This window comes from Centropristis striata, chromosome 5, assembly GCF_030273125.1.
Source record: "Centropristis striata isolate RG_2023a ecotype Rhode Island chromosome 5, C.striata_1.0, whole genome shotgun sequence".
Classification (NCBI taxonomy): domain Eukaryota; kingdom Metazoa; phylum Chordata; class Actinopteri; order Perciformes; family Serranidae; genus Centropristis; species Centropristis striata.
Window position 1 is genome coordinate 25,532,215 of NC_081521.1, and position 15,096 is coordinate 25,547,310.

Below are 15,096 nucleotides of genomic sequence, written 5' to 3' on the forward strand. Positions count from 1 at the left end.
AAATAACACCAAATTAATTTGTTGGTCAGATGCTTATTTAGCTATTTATTGTATTTATTCCTGTGTATCTTATTTTATTTATTTCTATTTCTCATTGTTTCTCAGTTTATTTATAGGATGTGTTTACAATGAAATACACTGTATGTTGTTACAATGTTTAAATAATATACAAAAATATTAAATATTCTTTAATAGTCTTCTGAGTCATATTGCTGCAAAATTCTTGCCCAACTTACAGTCATGGAAAAAAATTATTAGACCACCCTTGTTTTCTATATTATGGTTTTCTTGATAATGATTTTGGTTATTATCAAGAAAACCATGGAAAATGGCTAGATATCAGCTTTTTAATCAGACTCTTATGAGCTATTTCTATTGTTATCATTATTTGTCCAAACAAATGTACCTTTAGTTGTACCAGGCATTAAAATGAACAAGAAACTGAAGGGAAAAAAATGATCTAATTTTTTTTCCCATGACTGTATAGAAATGGTTGATTTTCATTGATATCGGTCGCCATATTGGTAATCAAAATCACTCGCAAAAAGTAACTTGGGCTCTTTTATAAATCACCTGTGAGGTGACTGTGGAGGGACCTTTGACTCCTGGTTGGTTGCAGCATCACTTTGATCCTCAGGTTTCCTGTTACAGCCGTCGACAGTTGTTGAGTTTGTGTTATTGTCACCCAGGATCGGCCTTCTCTTTCCTAAATCCACCACTCCCGACACAATGCCCTCCCACTGCGGGTGGCGAGGCCCAGGCGTTGATTGCACCACTAGACTCTGACCACCGGGGGACGGTGTGTTAACATTAGTGCTCACCACATCAACATAATGACGTTCACACCAGCTGCTAGAATCTGGTGGTTGGTGGAAATCCTCCTCCACGTCCTGCATCCTTTCCTGAAGCTGCTGCCTGGCCTCCTGGCATCTCAGCCAGGCTACGTTCCACACCTGCATCCCCCTGGAGCTCCGCAGGGCACTGGCCTGGGCTTTTATCTCCTGGAATCTCTCCGGGCTGAACTGGAGGAACCGGTCTTCGAAGGTCTTCAGGATGGAGGTGTCATTGGCGATGTTTTGGGCTGAGGCATGTGCTGCGTGGATATCAGAGTCTTGTTTCAGCTGTATTGACTGAGTGTTTGTTTTATTGACGGATGCTGTAGTCTGGTTGTGGTCTTGTATTGTATGGATTCTGGACTGACTCTGGTCCAGATACTCAATGCATTCACTGGCCAGAGCTGTAGCCTGTTAGGAGATTATAGAGATCTTCTTTTACCATACAAAAAAAGTGCATGTTCTCATTTTTTTAAAATACACTATTCTTCTGAAGAAATGCTGTAAAAGCACTAGCTGCATACTGATCTTGAATATTTGAATACTGAGTATATCTCACACCAACCTGCTCACAAAAATCACACACGTTGACCATGATCTGCAGCTCCCTGCCACATGCCTCTGCCCTGCACAGAAAGTCCTCCAGGCCAGACCTGAAGGTGCAAACTAGATTCTCGAAGGCCTCCGTCTCTGAGTAGGAGAGTCCTGCCTGCTGGATCCGCTCTGCCTCCGTCACTAACGTCATGGCATGTTGCCTTCGGTCCTGCAGGAGGAGAGGGGGAGAGAGATTCAGAAAGGGGACGTACAGAGACAAACAAAAACATGACAGCTGCAAGAAAACGTAGACTCACATTAGCTTCAATAAGGAAACCAGTGAAGCTGTTGAGGATCTGCTCCATTTGGTCTCCAGAGTCCTCTACTGATTCAGCCTCCAGCAGGTGGCGCTCTCCCTCTACATTAAACCACTGTTGCATCTGCAGGGACAGACGAGTCACAACCATATTATGTTTAGTTGTATGAGCATGTACATGTGTAGCTTCTTTTCAGTGGTGGAATGTAACTAAGTACATTTACTCTAAGTACTGTACTAAAGTACATGTACTTTACTTGAGTATTTACACATACAACATAACTTTATACATCTACTCCACTACATTTTGAGTCAAATATTGTACTTTTTACACCATTTAGCTGACAGCTTTAATTACTTCTCAGGTTGAGATTTAAGATGAAAAAATACATTAATCAAAATGATTATGCAAGTTTATAAAAAGTATGTTAAGTAGGTAACATGAGCCCTACCTTGCATCAAAAATACTTCATTTACTATAATATTATTGTATCCATATTTTATTGCACATATATACTGTATATATATATATAAACAATCTGATCTGAGTAGGGCCAGAGAGTTTTGAATGCAGGATTTTTACTTGTAGTGGAGTAATCTCACAGTGTGTTATTAGTGCTTTTACTTAAATAAAAGGATCCAAATACTTTTTCCACCACTGTTTCTTTTTAAAGTCCTAGTCTAATAAGTAAAGTAAAGTTATTGAGGCCAATTCCACAACATGCACTTGTTTCTCATGATGTGTTTAAGGTCTGTATGTTATGTAAATATGTAACTGTATTCTGTGTTTGCTGCCTCTTGGCCAGGGCTCCCTTGAAAAAGAGGTTCTTAATCTCAATGGGATATTCCCTGGTTAAATAAAGGTTAAATAAAAAATAAAATAAAAAAAATCATTTTATATCATTTATTTGAAGAAACAAAGCATTTCCACCTAAAATTAAGACATTCAGCTCCCCTTTAGCCTGAATGTATTGATCCTTGTTTTCATAACCACATTTTCTACCACCCTACATGATGTACCTATAAATAAAAATATATCAAAGGCACATGTGATGATAGTGTCTTGCAACTGCTGAATTTAGGTACTGGCATCTTGTTTAGTCCAATTCAGGCCCTTACCAAACCTAATATATTTTGAAAATAAGTTGCATTCAACTAAACGTGAGTAGACAGGACTAGCACCTGCATGAAGTGTCCCTCCACCTCTCTGAGCTGCAGCAGATATTCCAGGTGTTCCAGTGACATGTTGGATCTCTGCACCAGGACGTGAGCCTGCTCCTCTACATGGTTGTACAGACTGCTCACAGAGTCTACTGCATCACTGTGTATAGGACAGAAAAAAAGATCATAGGCTTAAGAAAAATACATGACATATAAAATGCATAACTGGTGCTCTGGAAGAATGGGATTCGGGAGCATGGGATTATACACTAACTGGGGAAAAAACTGGCTTATGACACAGAAATAGAGGAGAAATATTTAACTCCCATTCACATTTTCTTTTTAGGGTGTTATGGCTACATTTTCATCTCAAAATAGTACAAATAGATGGTGTGACATCCTCATGAGGAGAACTGGCTATCTGAACAGACTATTTATTTCTGTTAACCTAAAAAGGTGCGCTACAGCTGCACATTTAAATATTTTGGACAGTTATTTTTGGTGTGGCGTTTGGCAGGAATATGTTTCAGGTTGATTTCTTGCAGCTAGAATATTCAATCACATGGTATCAAAGGTTATGTAAGCAAGTTTACCCAAAAAAGACCATATAGCCAACACTTGGGCTGGTGTGTACATATTAATTTATCAGGTGAGTTTACCTGAGGTCCTCACAGTGCGGGTATTTGAGGTCACTCTCCTTCCTCAGCCTCGCCAGGATGGCCCCGCCCTCCCTTTGCAGGCTGACTAATCGGCTGTCCTCCAGTACATTCCTCATCAGAGTCCTCTGGTCCACCATGCACTGCTGCACAGTCTGTTTGACAAAAGGTTTTAAGGTAAGCAAATGATACGATAATATGTTTTGTTCTTGACCTTTTCCACCAATACTTCTACAGGTGCATCTCAATAAATTAGAATATAATAGAAAAGTTTATTTATGTCAGTAATTCAACTCAAAAAGTGGAAATAACACATTATATAGATCCATTACACACAGAATAAAACATTTCATGTTTTAATTGATTTAATTTCTTCTAATTATAATGATTATTATATTTAATGAAGACCTAAAATTCAGTGTCTCAAAAAAAATTGAATATGCAAAAGACTAATTTTAAAAAGTATGTTAAATATAGAAATCTTTGCCTCTGAAAAGTATGTCCATCGATCTTAATCAATACTTGGTTGGGGCTATTTGACTTGAACTACTGGAAATGGATTTTTCTATGATATTCTAATTTCCAAAACACACACTGTATTTACTGTATGATCAGTGAGGTCAGAGTAAACCCTGCTTTCAGTCATATGGCAGCATTAAGGTACCTGCACAGTGTCTGTCCTCTGGGGCTCCTCAAGCTTACTGATGGCTCTCAGAAGAAAGCTGGATGCCTCGTGAAGATCAGACACAAATGGGAACAGTTTCTAGAGAAAAAAAGATGAGTAACAAGTAAATCATGAGCAGTAAAGAGACAACTAATGCACTACTTGACTAAAAGACATAGAGAAGGCAGGTAATGTAATGATGTGGCTGTCTCACCTGGTGCAGCTCTGTCCAGTCACAGTGGCTGTGAGACAGGGTGCCATCCAGCCAGGAGCTCAGCTGACTCACCTCCACCAGCTTGAACAAGGCTTTCATCGATGTCACCACTTCAGTCTGTTTTAACGCAACAAGTGTCAAAGTAGCATCAACATATTTCCATGACATAATGAACAACAGCGAGATTCTTATATCACTATTCACTAAAAAACACACGTGTGTCTTTTACTGAACACGTTGTTTATTAACTCTAAAATGTATTATTTTCCTTTCTTAAATATGTGGCTGAAAATAGTGAAAAAATGTCACAGTTATCATTATCCAAGGTAATAGCTTTAAATGTCTTGTTTTGTCATTACAAAAAACAAAGATATTCATTTTATCTGATATAGAACAGAGAATAGCAGGAAATCTCCATATTTGAGAGGCTGAATTTTTCAGAAACTTTTGCATGAAAAATTACTTTTACAATTAATTGATTATCCACAACAGCGTACTAGGGCCAAGTAAGGGAAAAAAATTAAATATGGACCTGGGGGAGGGGGGTAATGTGAAAAAGTAGCAGATTTATGAGAAAAAAAAGTCGAAAAAATAGGCGAGTGTTTTGTTTTTCAAGGAACTACATCGCCACAGAAGCTGCTGTGTCTGCAGTGAGAGTGACTTAATCAAACGTTGCAATCGGATTTAGCAATAAGGAAATACTCATGGTTTAAGCCCAGAATCACCACATTATCATAAGTTTCTGGACTTTGAAGAGTCATTGCCGTGAATTGGGCCTATTCAGAAGAAAACACTGTACTAATTTGGATGAGGTTAGAGCTTTTCTGCATCAGCGACTACAATGCAATGGACAGATGCAAGGAAATTGCTGGCAGTACAACACTAAAGGGCCTATGGCCCATGGATTCCTTTTTTTCGTAGATTTGCCACTTTTAATCTCATAAATTTGCAACTTTTGTCTCGAAATATCACCCCCCTCCCCCGGATCTGTATTTTTGTTTCTTTTTATACTTGTCGTAATTATCAAAATTATATATATATTTTTTTTTTTTCTTTTCTTTTTCTGTCTATTGATATATTGATTAGACAACAACTCGGTGCAGCTCTACTTTGAAAATCTAGAAATAATGTTCAAGTTGGTCAGCTTGTACATTATGCAACATTTTGTACATCAACGTTGCTGTACATTATTAACTGGGACAAGCCACTAAATGCAAAAATATAGTAAATGTAATTGAAGCCCTCCTAAATATGATGGTCAGGTGATGCTGAGGTTTTTCACTGGATTTCATGCTAATCCATGTGTTATCAAGTTTTTTTTAGTCTGGACCAAAGTGCTAAACTAACATACCAACAGACTGACCAACTGTCATCTCCACCCCAATAGCCAAGCAGCTAGCATGGCTAAAAGCACACCGTGATCAATGAGATCAATGAAGCTTAAAGCCAAATCAGATTAATCATAGGAAAACAAACTGAGGTGTTTCTCCATCTGAAGTGTCGTATAATAAAGATTAAGGAGTGAAAAAGCTGACCTGTATGCCAGGACACCTCTCTGGTCGCAGGCTGCTCGCCTTGTCCACCAGCAGCACGAAGCTGTTTACTGCCTGGGGAGTCTGCTCCTGCAACAATTTAACAGTCCATAAATCCTACTTAACTACAGTCATACATCTGTGGTCACATCCTTTTATTGATCATTACAAATAAACCACAGGAAAATAAAAAACATGGGCATCAATGGAATTTAATTTATTTGAAAATGTGTTAAGTAAATGGATATCAACACTAGAAATATGTATATTAAATTAATATAAATGAATATTATCTTATATAATACATGTATATTATATTATAATATTGCATTAAAACTTTAAGCTTCACTATTCGATGAACCAGAGGATGTCTGGATGTGCTGTTTATGCTCAGAAGCTGCTACATTATTCAGCATTGACATTTCACTCAGAATTAATGGTCTGTAAACAGCAGCAATCCCGTCAGGAATAAACTACAGTCAGCTCTGTTCTGCTGCCGTCAGCTGTACTGCAGAAGTTTCTGTGCTTCTTACCTGAAGAGTCATCAAGGCCTTATAGAGCTGAGGCTGAGGATTTATCTTCCTTGAATCAAAAATGAGCGTCATCCCAGCTTCTCTGATTTCTCTCCTAGATACAGAGAAGAAAAAGCACACAACTTCAATGTACTCTCTTTTCGATTCAAGAATGATTCATTCATTGATTTACTGTCATGTGGATGTTACCTTGTGATAGTGTGGAAGTACAGCAGCATCTGGAAGAGCTCCTGGCTCGTTACAGCTGATCTCCATCCCTGGTGATGTCCACAGAGCTCGACTATGGCCCGGCCCGTCCTGTCTCTGCCGCCTGAAGGGATAAGAGAGAGGAAAGATCAGGGAACATGCTGTTCTCCGTGCGAATTTCCACTAACCTCCTGAACCAAAGGGTAGAGAGACTAAAGCATCTGGCTTATTTCACCTTTCAAAAACTTTATTTTACCCTCAATCCCACTCAGAGAGACATCTCAAATCATCTTGCTACTACAAAGGAGAGACACTTCTCCCTAATCGAATAGAAAAGGTAATGTTGTACAGTAAGTAAAGGTGACCGAGGCAAAGACAGGCAGGTATGTTAACCAATATGGAAAGAAAGAAAACAAAACAAACAACTTTTTTATGTCTTTTTTATTTTATTTTTATTTTTATTTTATTTACTTTTTTATGTATGTTTTTATGTAACTTTTATGTCTTTTTGTAGTTGTTTAATGTTTCTTTGTGGTCATTTAGAGACTACCTGGTATGTGTCTCTTTGAGTGACATTTTGTAGGTGAAGGCCAGTTTGACACTTTGGTGCCTCTGCCCTGTTGCCCCATTCAGTAGAGGTGGGAATCACCACAATAGAATTTTATCTCAATACTTGAGTCACGATATGATATTGTTGCAATTTCAAGCATTTTGCGATATGGTGAGTATGGCGATACAATATACTGCGATTTAACTGTTTAACTGCATTTTGTGTCCACAAAATTAAATTCAATCAAGTATTTTTTTGTCAAATTAGAGAAAATTCTCAATCTATTCATCTCACTTCAGTCTTTTTATTTCTCCACAATGAGAGTCAAACCCACAGACTGACCAACAAAGTATTCAGTCAAACTGAACTGAACTGATACCAAACATGAATGGACGACAACAACTGCAGCATTTTCTCAAACTTTCCTCAACTTTAAGCTTCACTGCTTTGAATTTTTGAATGAAACATAAAGAAAAGCCTAACTTTGCAGCGTTATTTCCACAACTTCCCGACCTGCTATCCTGGTGCCTATATATTCCTTACATCTTCTAGTTTCATATGATACCAGTATCTCCAGTATATTCCTAAAAGTGAGCCTGCTACAGCCTCCAAAAAAAAGACAAAAACGGTGAAAATATTGATGGCCCGCCTAAATATTTATACTTGCCATGCAAAATATTGCAATACTATGCTGATCGTGACAGTTGTTTGAGACACAGCAGAAAACATCAAACTAACTTACCTGTGAGAGATGCCACTCCTAAGTATAGGGGATGGGCTCTGGGGTCTGGGGATCCCAGGGGAAGGTGGTCAGGTCTGGGACGAGTAGAGGCAGGCTGGGACGTCTTCAGTCTCTCTGCTGCTGGAGGTGGATCCGTCTGTGTCAGGTTTTCCGTCTGATGGCAGTTTCTACTGGCTATGAACATCGAGTCAGGCTGAGCAGCGTCTGTAGAAAGTGGACACATATTGCTGTAGGAAGCCTGATTTTCATCTGGTAGTAAATAATAGTTAAATAAAATGTCTCTGTACCTGGAATGACCATCTTCCTCCTGTTGATCTTGGGTGAAACCAGCCCAAACGCTGTGCTGTTTTTACATTTGACCACATGCAGCTGAGGAATCTCTGCACAGGAGCCGCTGTTTTCTCTCCTCCGGACATTCTGACCTTCAACAATGACCAGCGCACACTTCTCTGAGGTGTCCACCACAGCCGTGGAGAGGGATGAACATCTTCCATCTGACAGGGATTCTCGTCTAAGCTGTGGTGCTGGAAGAGGAGAGCTTGGACTCACTCCTGTGGAATTAGTCCTGCTTAGAAGCCTGTCACGAGGTTTGAGAGTCACATTCATCGATGAAATTTCAGCTGAAGTAAACGGTAATCTGCGTTGTTGTTGTTGTTGTTGTTGTTGTTGTTGTTGTTGTTGTTGTCGTCTGGCAGGGATGACATCTGACTGATTAGTTAAATTTGACAAATTAGTATTTATCCTTGTTCCTGCTGCTGAATTTTTCCCGTTCACATTGTGTAAATTGCTGTAAGTTTTGTGTGCATCCCTTGGTTCCCTAAATGGCAGAGTGGTCCTTTCAGTCGTTTGTTCTGGTAGCCCATCTAATCGTAAAACATTTGTTCCCCTGTAATCCATGCAAGGGGCACTGTTTGTATCTCCAGTTTTCCAATATGGAACAGTGTTCTTCTCTCCGGACTCTTTACAGATGGCTCCACTGACAGAGGGAGGATCAAACCACATTTCTTGAACATTACACCATGGATCCCCTGTTTCAGTCTCTGGTACTCTGTCATCACACTGTGAGAAATCACCATCCTCCTCCAGCACAGCTAACATATTCGCCCTCTCCCTCTCCAGTCCAAAGGCGACAGGGTTTTGTATAGCAGCCTGGTAGGAGTCCCTGTATCGACACCTCAGCTCCTGAGCTCTGGAGGCCTTTCCACCTTGTCTTCTCCTCATGCAGGGAGTACAGGGCTTCTCTGAGAACCGGACTGTGCGGATACACTGAGAAGGTTCAAGGGAGTCCGGGTGAGGGTGATGGGACTGGGAATGACGGCGAGCTGTTTCTGTAGACACACCAGGCCTTAACAATACAGGATCATATCTTGTTTGACTTTGTGTTTGTGGTTTTGCAGGTAACTGATTATGTGTTTGTGCCTGTGCTTGAGGTGGTATCTGTGTGTTTGGCTGTCTCTGTGTTTGCCTGTACCACTCCATTTGTGCACGTGGTTGCATTTGCACCTGTCCGGATGGAAATCTTTGTGGTTCAGTTTGTCTGTGCGGTTGCACTTCTTGTTTCTGTTCTTGTTTAGTTGCTGCCTGAGCACTACTGAAAAGCATAGTTGCCTGAAGAATATCGATATATTCCCCTTCTGCTGGTTCACTCCTGCTTATATCTTTATGTTTGTGTAGCCCTATATTTTCAGGAACAATTACACCCTTATCTTCACCTTTGCATGTAGTTTTATCTCCTCTAGCAGGGGTGCATGCACCTGTAACAGTGCTTGATTTTGTTGCAGTATTTGGATCTGTGCCAGTTAAACAGCTGTCCCAAGTACTAGGGGACACCCAGCCAATAGGCTTAGGCTCAGTTTCAGTCTCTTTAACTCTGACCAGCCTGGATGAAGAAGCAGCGCTAGTATCCACCAGGCAGAGTGACACAGCAATGCCGTGCTTTGCTGGACAAATTCTGGTCTCCACAGAGAAGGCAGAGGGACGTGAAGAAGATGTTAAAACAGAATTTTGAATGGTTACAGGATACTGTTGTGGTGCAGATTCCTTTGAAGGAGAAAGAGGAAACGAACGATTTGAGGAAGAATTCTCAGGAAAATGAGGAGGAGGTGGAGGATGAGGAAGCGGAGGTGGTAAAGGAGGATATGAAGGAGGAGCAGAGGCCATGCTACTCTCAGCATACAGTCGCACGTCCACAAAATCTGGCACCGCCACCCGTTCCCATGGTAACCTCACCACGCCCTGCTGGGTGGCAAGCAGGCATCTGCTGAGAGGCGTCCCATGGCGGCCCTGGTTGATCTCCTCTAACCAGTCACAGCTGAATATACAGGGGTAGGATGTTTCGGGGATCGGGGTCTCCTCCACTACTTCCACTAGAAGCCCCTCCTCTTCCAGGAGGCTGCAGACCACGATGCGAGCTGATTGGTCACAGAATGGCGCCACCTGGAGGTAGAAGTCGCCAGGCTGGAGCAGCAGGGGGTTGATGGGAGCGAGGTGGACGACAACTTGGTCACGCAAACACAAAGGCCAACCCTCACACAGGAAAAGAACATCAGAGTACTGAGCCTAACAGGGGACAAGGACAAGGACAGGACAGGGATTACAAGTCAACGTCTGTCTGTTTTTATGATGATAAGAAGATTTAAGGGCAGCTTTGTTGGATCTTAATGATGTATGTTGTGACTCACACATGCAGCCTGCTGCACGGTGTCTAAGATATGCTTGGCTGGGACCAGAAAGTCCAGCAGGCACCGCAGGGCGTCTCCCCGATAACGACTGTCAATGATTTTGAAGAGCTGGCTGAGAAGAGTGGGGGCGGTGGCTGCAAAGGGCGGGTACAGCTCCGACAGCAGGTTCTGGATCGAGCTTTCCAGAGAGTCAAGGTTCTGAAAAAATGAGAGCGAGAGAAAGCCGAGTATTAAGAAAAGCTTTAATTAAAATCCTACTGGTTCATTACTGATCTGTGGGTGCTAATGTAGACGTGCACTACTTTGTGTTGTCATTTAGTCAGCAACTTCTCAAATCTTCACACCAGTCATTCCAGCAATACCTGCCATGTGCTAAAATTTGCAACTTTCAAAGGAATGTTTATTTAAAAAATATCATAAACTATTCTGTCCTGCAACATATTAAACCACTTAGCATGGAAGACAATGATAAAAAGAAGCCACTGCAGCCATACAACCTTGATTCAAACAATGATGAATCACTATTATTTTCAACAGTGAGGAGTTTGCTTTTAGAGTTAATGGCCTTTTGAGTGAAATATTTATGATGTAACTCACAGGTAATCTGCAGATTATTTTCTTAATTATAATACAATAAGAAAAAACAGGTGAAATTGCTGATTACAATTTCCAGAAGCCAGAGGAGAAGTCTTGTTTTGTCTGACAAACAGTCAAAGAACTAATAATAAACTGATCACTTCTAACCCTGGCTCCACAATAGTTAGGAGACATATATTCAAAAACATTTGTTTATGTAAATATTGACTCTGAATTGGATCAATTTGATGCATTTTGTTTTTTTGTGTTTTATGAATCAGGGTTGTACAATGAATGAAATGCAAGAAAATTTCTCAAATTTGAGAAGCTAGAGCCAACAAATGTTTGGCATTTTTACTTGATAAATGAGAGATAATTGAGTATAAAAAGGCATTAGGGAAATCATGACCCAGTGACTCAAGATAATCCACTGATCATTGGATCTTGAGTCACTGAGTCATGATTTCTGGAGAGAGACATGACTGTTGAGTTTTTCATATACATTTTTGGCGCTTTGAGCAACACTGTTCCTTTAAATTCCCTGCAATGCAGTTATGCTAAACAACAGGAAACCTGGAGTCAGTCGCTCTCATCTCACTGGCGTCTCACAGTAAATTACACAGGTCTTGTCCTCAACCTCATGGCCTGCTGCGAGAACACAAACACAAACACTCTGTGCTCACCATTAAACATATAGTCAGCCAGCCTGACAGCAAGCATCCAAGTAAACACAGTGTGTGTGTGTGTGTGTGTGTGTGTGTGTGTGTGTGTGTGTGATGGCTGCTCTCAAGGCTAGCTTGCCTCCTGGTTTATAGTTTCACATTCCCTTTGACCTGAACTCATAACCCGCTACCCACTTTTAGGCCCTACTTTATTTAGCACCCACCAAAGGCCACGGCAGACCTCGGGGGTTAATGTATATACACGCATGGCTGAGGCTCCATGGGGAGATATATGGCATCAGGAAGGGTTGTGTGTGAATGTCCACGCATAGCATGAATGTTGCTGCCCCTTTTCCCCCGAGGAATGTGTTCAGTGTCATTTACTGTAAGAGATTGCATCAGTGTGAGTGAAGGAGAAAAGGCGTGTTCCTCAGTTTAAAAGAAGATCGGAAGAACAGTTTAATATCTGTTTGTTAAAGTCATTCCACTGGACTCAAGGGTTTCCCAGCTGTGGTGATGAAAGAAGACGGACATGGGTGTAGGCAGATGGAAACAAAGAAGGGCATGTTAGGGTGTGATGAATTATGTCCCCTCAGACTATCTCCTTTACTGCATATATGGAGGGAAATACCACCCAAAATGGTCACAAATGTTTAATTTACAAATGAAGAAATAAGATTTACAAATGTGTGTAATTCAAACGGTTTTACAAAGGCACACCAGATTACTGCTTTCCCCACAGAAAATCAAGTCCAACACCTAGCAGTTACTTATTTAAACCATATATTTACTAGAGGTGTGAATCATTAGAGGCCCCACGATACGATTTTATCCCAATAATTGAGTCACAATACGATATTATTGTGATTTTAAGCATTTTGCGATATGGTGAAAACTGCAAAACTGCATTTTGGGTCCACAAAATTAAATTCTTTTAGAGTTTTTTGTCAATTTACAGAAAATTCTCAGTCTATTCATCTCACTTCAGTCTTTTTATTTCTCCACAATGAGAGTCAAACCCACAGACTGACCAACAAAGTATTCAGTCAAACTGAACTGAACTGATATCAAACATGTATGGACGACAACAAAAGCAGCAAACTAAAGCAACTTTAAGCTTCACTGTCCTGAAGTTTTTTTGAATAAACCATAAAAAAAGCCTAATTTTGCAGCATTATTTCGACAATTTCCCAAGACAATATCCTGACGCACACGGTGCCTATAGATTCCTTAGATCTTTTAGTTTCATATGATACCAGTATCTCCAGTATATTCCTAAAACGGCCTCTAAAAATAAATAGCAGCTGGCTGTCAGAACACTAAATAACACTTGGCGGCCATGAATCGACATATACATATATACATAACATATATCTAAATACACATATGTTAACATTTAAAGGCTACTGTACTGAGTCTGTAGTTGGTAAATGTTGTTGTTCAAACTGGGTGGCGAAAAGCTATTCTGTCTATTTTGTTGAGGAGTCAGGATTCTGCAAATTCTGCAAATATGTAAATAAAATTTAAATCTCATTTAGAGTTGAAATCGTGACGCCCCTGCCATTTAGTAAAACCTCACTTTCCCAATTTCACACAAATTCACCAAAAACCCAGATGTTCCAGTATTCCACCAGCACCTAAACGCAGCATGCATTTGTTGATCCGTGTGAATCAGTCATTAAGTCATTTAACAAATTGTTTGTCGAAGTTGAAGTAAAAAGTAAAAAAATCTGTCCATGAAATATTAATATAGATGGTATTTGTGTTTGGATTAGAACACACATTTATAAGAAGTCAATATAACCCACAGATTGTTGTAAACATTTATAAATAAGAGACATCTTCATTTGTGGATCATGTAAAACACATTTTGTGTGTAATTACTCTGCATATGCATCTGCCTCTCTGCATCTTTGAAAATAAATAAAAGTCTTGCTACACATTTCTGTAGATCTACACATTAAAACAGGCTGATTCACTGAATTCTCTACCCCATTATGTGCATTGTGTCTCTATGTTTTTGTTGTTTCTCATGAAACTGCTTCTGTGCGTTCTCTTTCTTTGCTCTCTCTAAGCAACAATGGCCATCTCTCTGCCTGATCCCCTTACATTATGATCTAGAAATGCCGGACTCTTAGCCAGTCCGCTGCGCCCACAGCTTCACAAACAACACTGTGACTCAGAGCTTTCTGGTCAGCCCTACCACACCCCGCTGGGACTAAACACAGTGAGGGTCATCATGATAACAGCAAGGAGGAGGAGGAGGAGGAGGATGATGGCAGGCTCAGAAGCACAATATGTACTATCAAGCAAATTCAGCTCACAGCTCATTAAATCTTAATTAAATGCTTTTTCCCGTCCTGAAGACAATGAGCTCCTGCTTCATCAACCCTTAAATAATATATTTTTTTTCTCAGTTGTCAGTGAGGGAGGTCTGGGGTTCTGGGCAAAGGGCAGCTTGGAAACAGTAGAAATTTAAATGAATGTGACCTTAAGAAGAAAAGTAAACAATGATGTTGGATCGTGTCCCTGGTGACGGTGTTAGGACATGCTAATTTCTTCTTTTTGCCATTGGAGTACTTAATTTAATTTATTTTAACCTGGAGTGTGTTAAGACAGCAGTGGTGGAATGTTACTAAGTACTTTTATTCAAATACTGTACTTAAGTACAACTTTGAGGTACTTGTACTTTACTTGAGTATTTCCATTTTATGTAACTTAATACTTCTACTTCACTACATTTAAGAGCTAAATATTGTACTTTTTACTGCACTACATTTATCTGCCAGCTTTAGTTACTTTTCAGGTTGAGATTTAACATAAAAAAACATGATCAATTTAAAGTGATTTTCCTTCTTTTTTTTTAAACCTCATAACAGTATATTCATTAGTTGAAATGAGCCCTGGCTTTACAAAATGAAAATACCACTTCTATAAATGCATCAATACAAATAATCTATATACAGTCATGGGATTTTTTTTTTAGACCACCCTTGTTTTCTTCATATTCTTGTTCATTTTAATGACTGGTACAACTAAAGGTACATTTGTTTGGACAAATATAATGATAACAACAAAAACAGCTCATAAGAGTTTAACTTCAGAACTGATGTCTAGCCATTTTCCATGGTTTTCATTTTAATGATTTTGGTGATTATGAAGAAAACCATGGAAAATGGTTAAATATCAGCTTTTTAATCAGACTCTTATGAGCTATTTTTGTTGTTATCATTATATTTGTCCAAACAAATGTACC

At 39.8% G+C, this 15,096-nt stretch overlaps 1 protein-coding gene across 1 annotated transcript in view; it reads right to left on the bottom strand.

Annotated features, from left to right (window-relative positions):
• Window positions 1-15,096, bottom strand: part of LOC131971529 (uncharacterized) — a 51,481-nt gene that overhangs the window by 10,833 nt on the left and 25,552 nt on the right. Inside the window, exons 3-17 of the mRNA XM_059333036.1 lie at window positions 10,603-10,800; window positions 9,742-10,480; window positions 8,995-9,249; window positions 8,209-8,445; window positions 7,922-8,125; window positions 6,633-6,753; window positions 6,444-6,537; window positions 5,914-6,000; window positions 4,379-4,495; window positions 4,165-4,263; window positions 3,504-3,655; window positions 2,866-3,004; window positions 1,685-1,807; window positions 1,399-1,596; window positions 574-1,244 (exon numbers count right to left, since the gene is read on the bottom strand). Coding sequence (XP_059189019.1) covers window positions 574-1,244; window positions 1,399-1,596; window positions 1,685-1,807; window positions 2,866-3,004; window positions 3,504-3,655; window positions 4,165-4,263; window positions 4,379-4,495; window positions 5,914-6,000; window positions 6,444-6,537; window positions 6,633-6,753; window positions 7,922-8,125; window positions 8,209-8,445; window positions 8,995-9,249; window positions 9,742-10,480; window positions 10,603-10,800 — 3,434 coding nt within the window. The remainder of the gene's footprint in view (window positions 1-573; window positions 1,245-1,398; window positions 1,597-1,684; window positions 1,808-2,865; window positions 3,005-3,503; window positions 3,656-4,164; window positions 4,264-4,378; window positions 4,496-5,913; window positions 6,001-6,443; window positions 6,538-6,632; window positions 6,754-7,921; window positions 8,126-8,208; window positions 8,446-8,994; window positions 9,250-9,741; window positions 10,481-10,602; window positions 10,801-15,096) is intronic.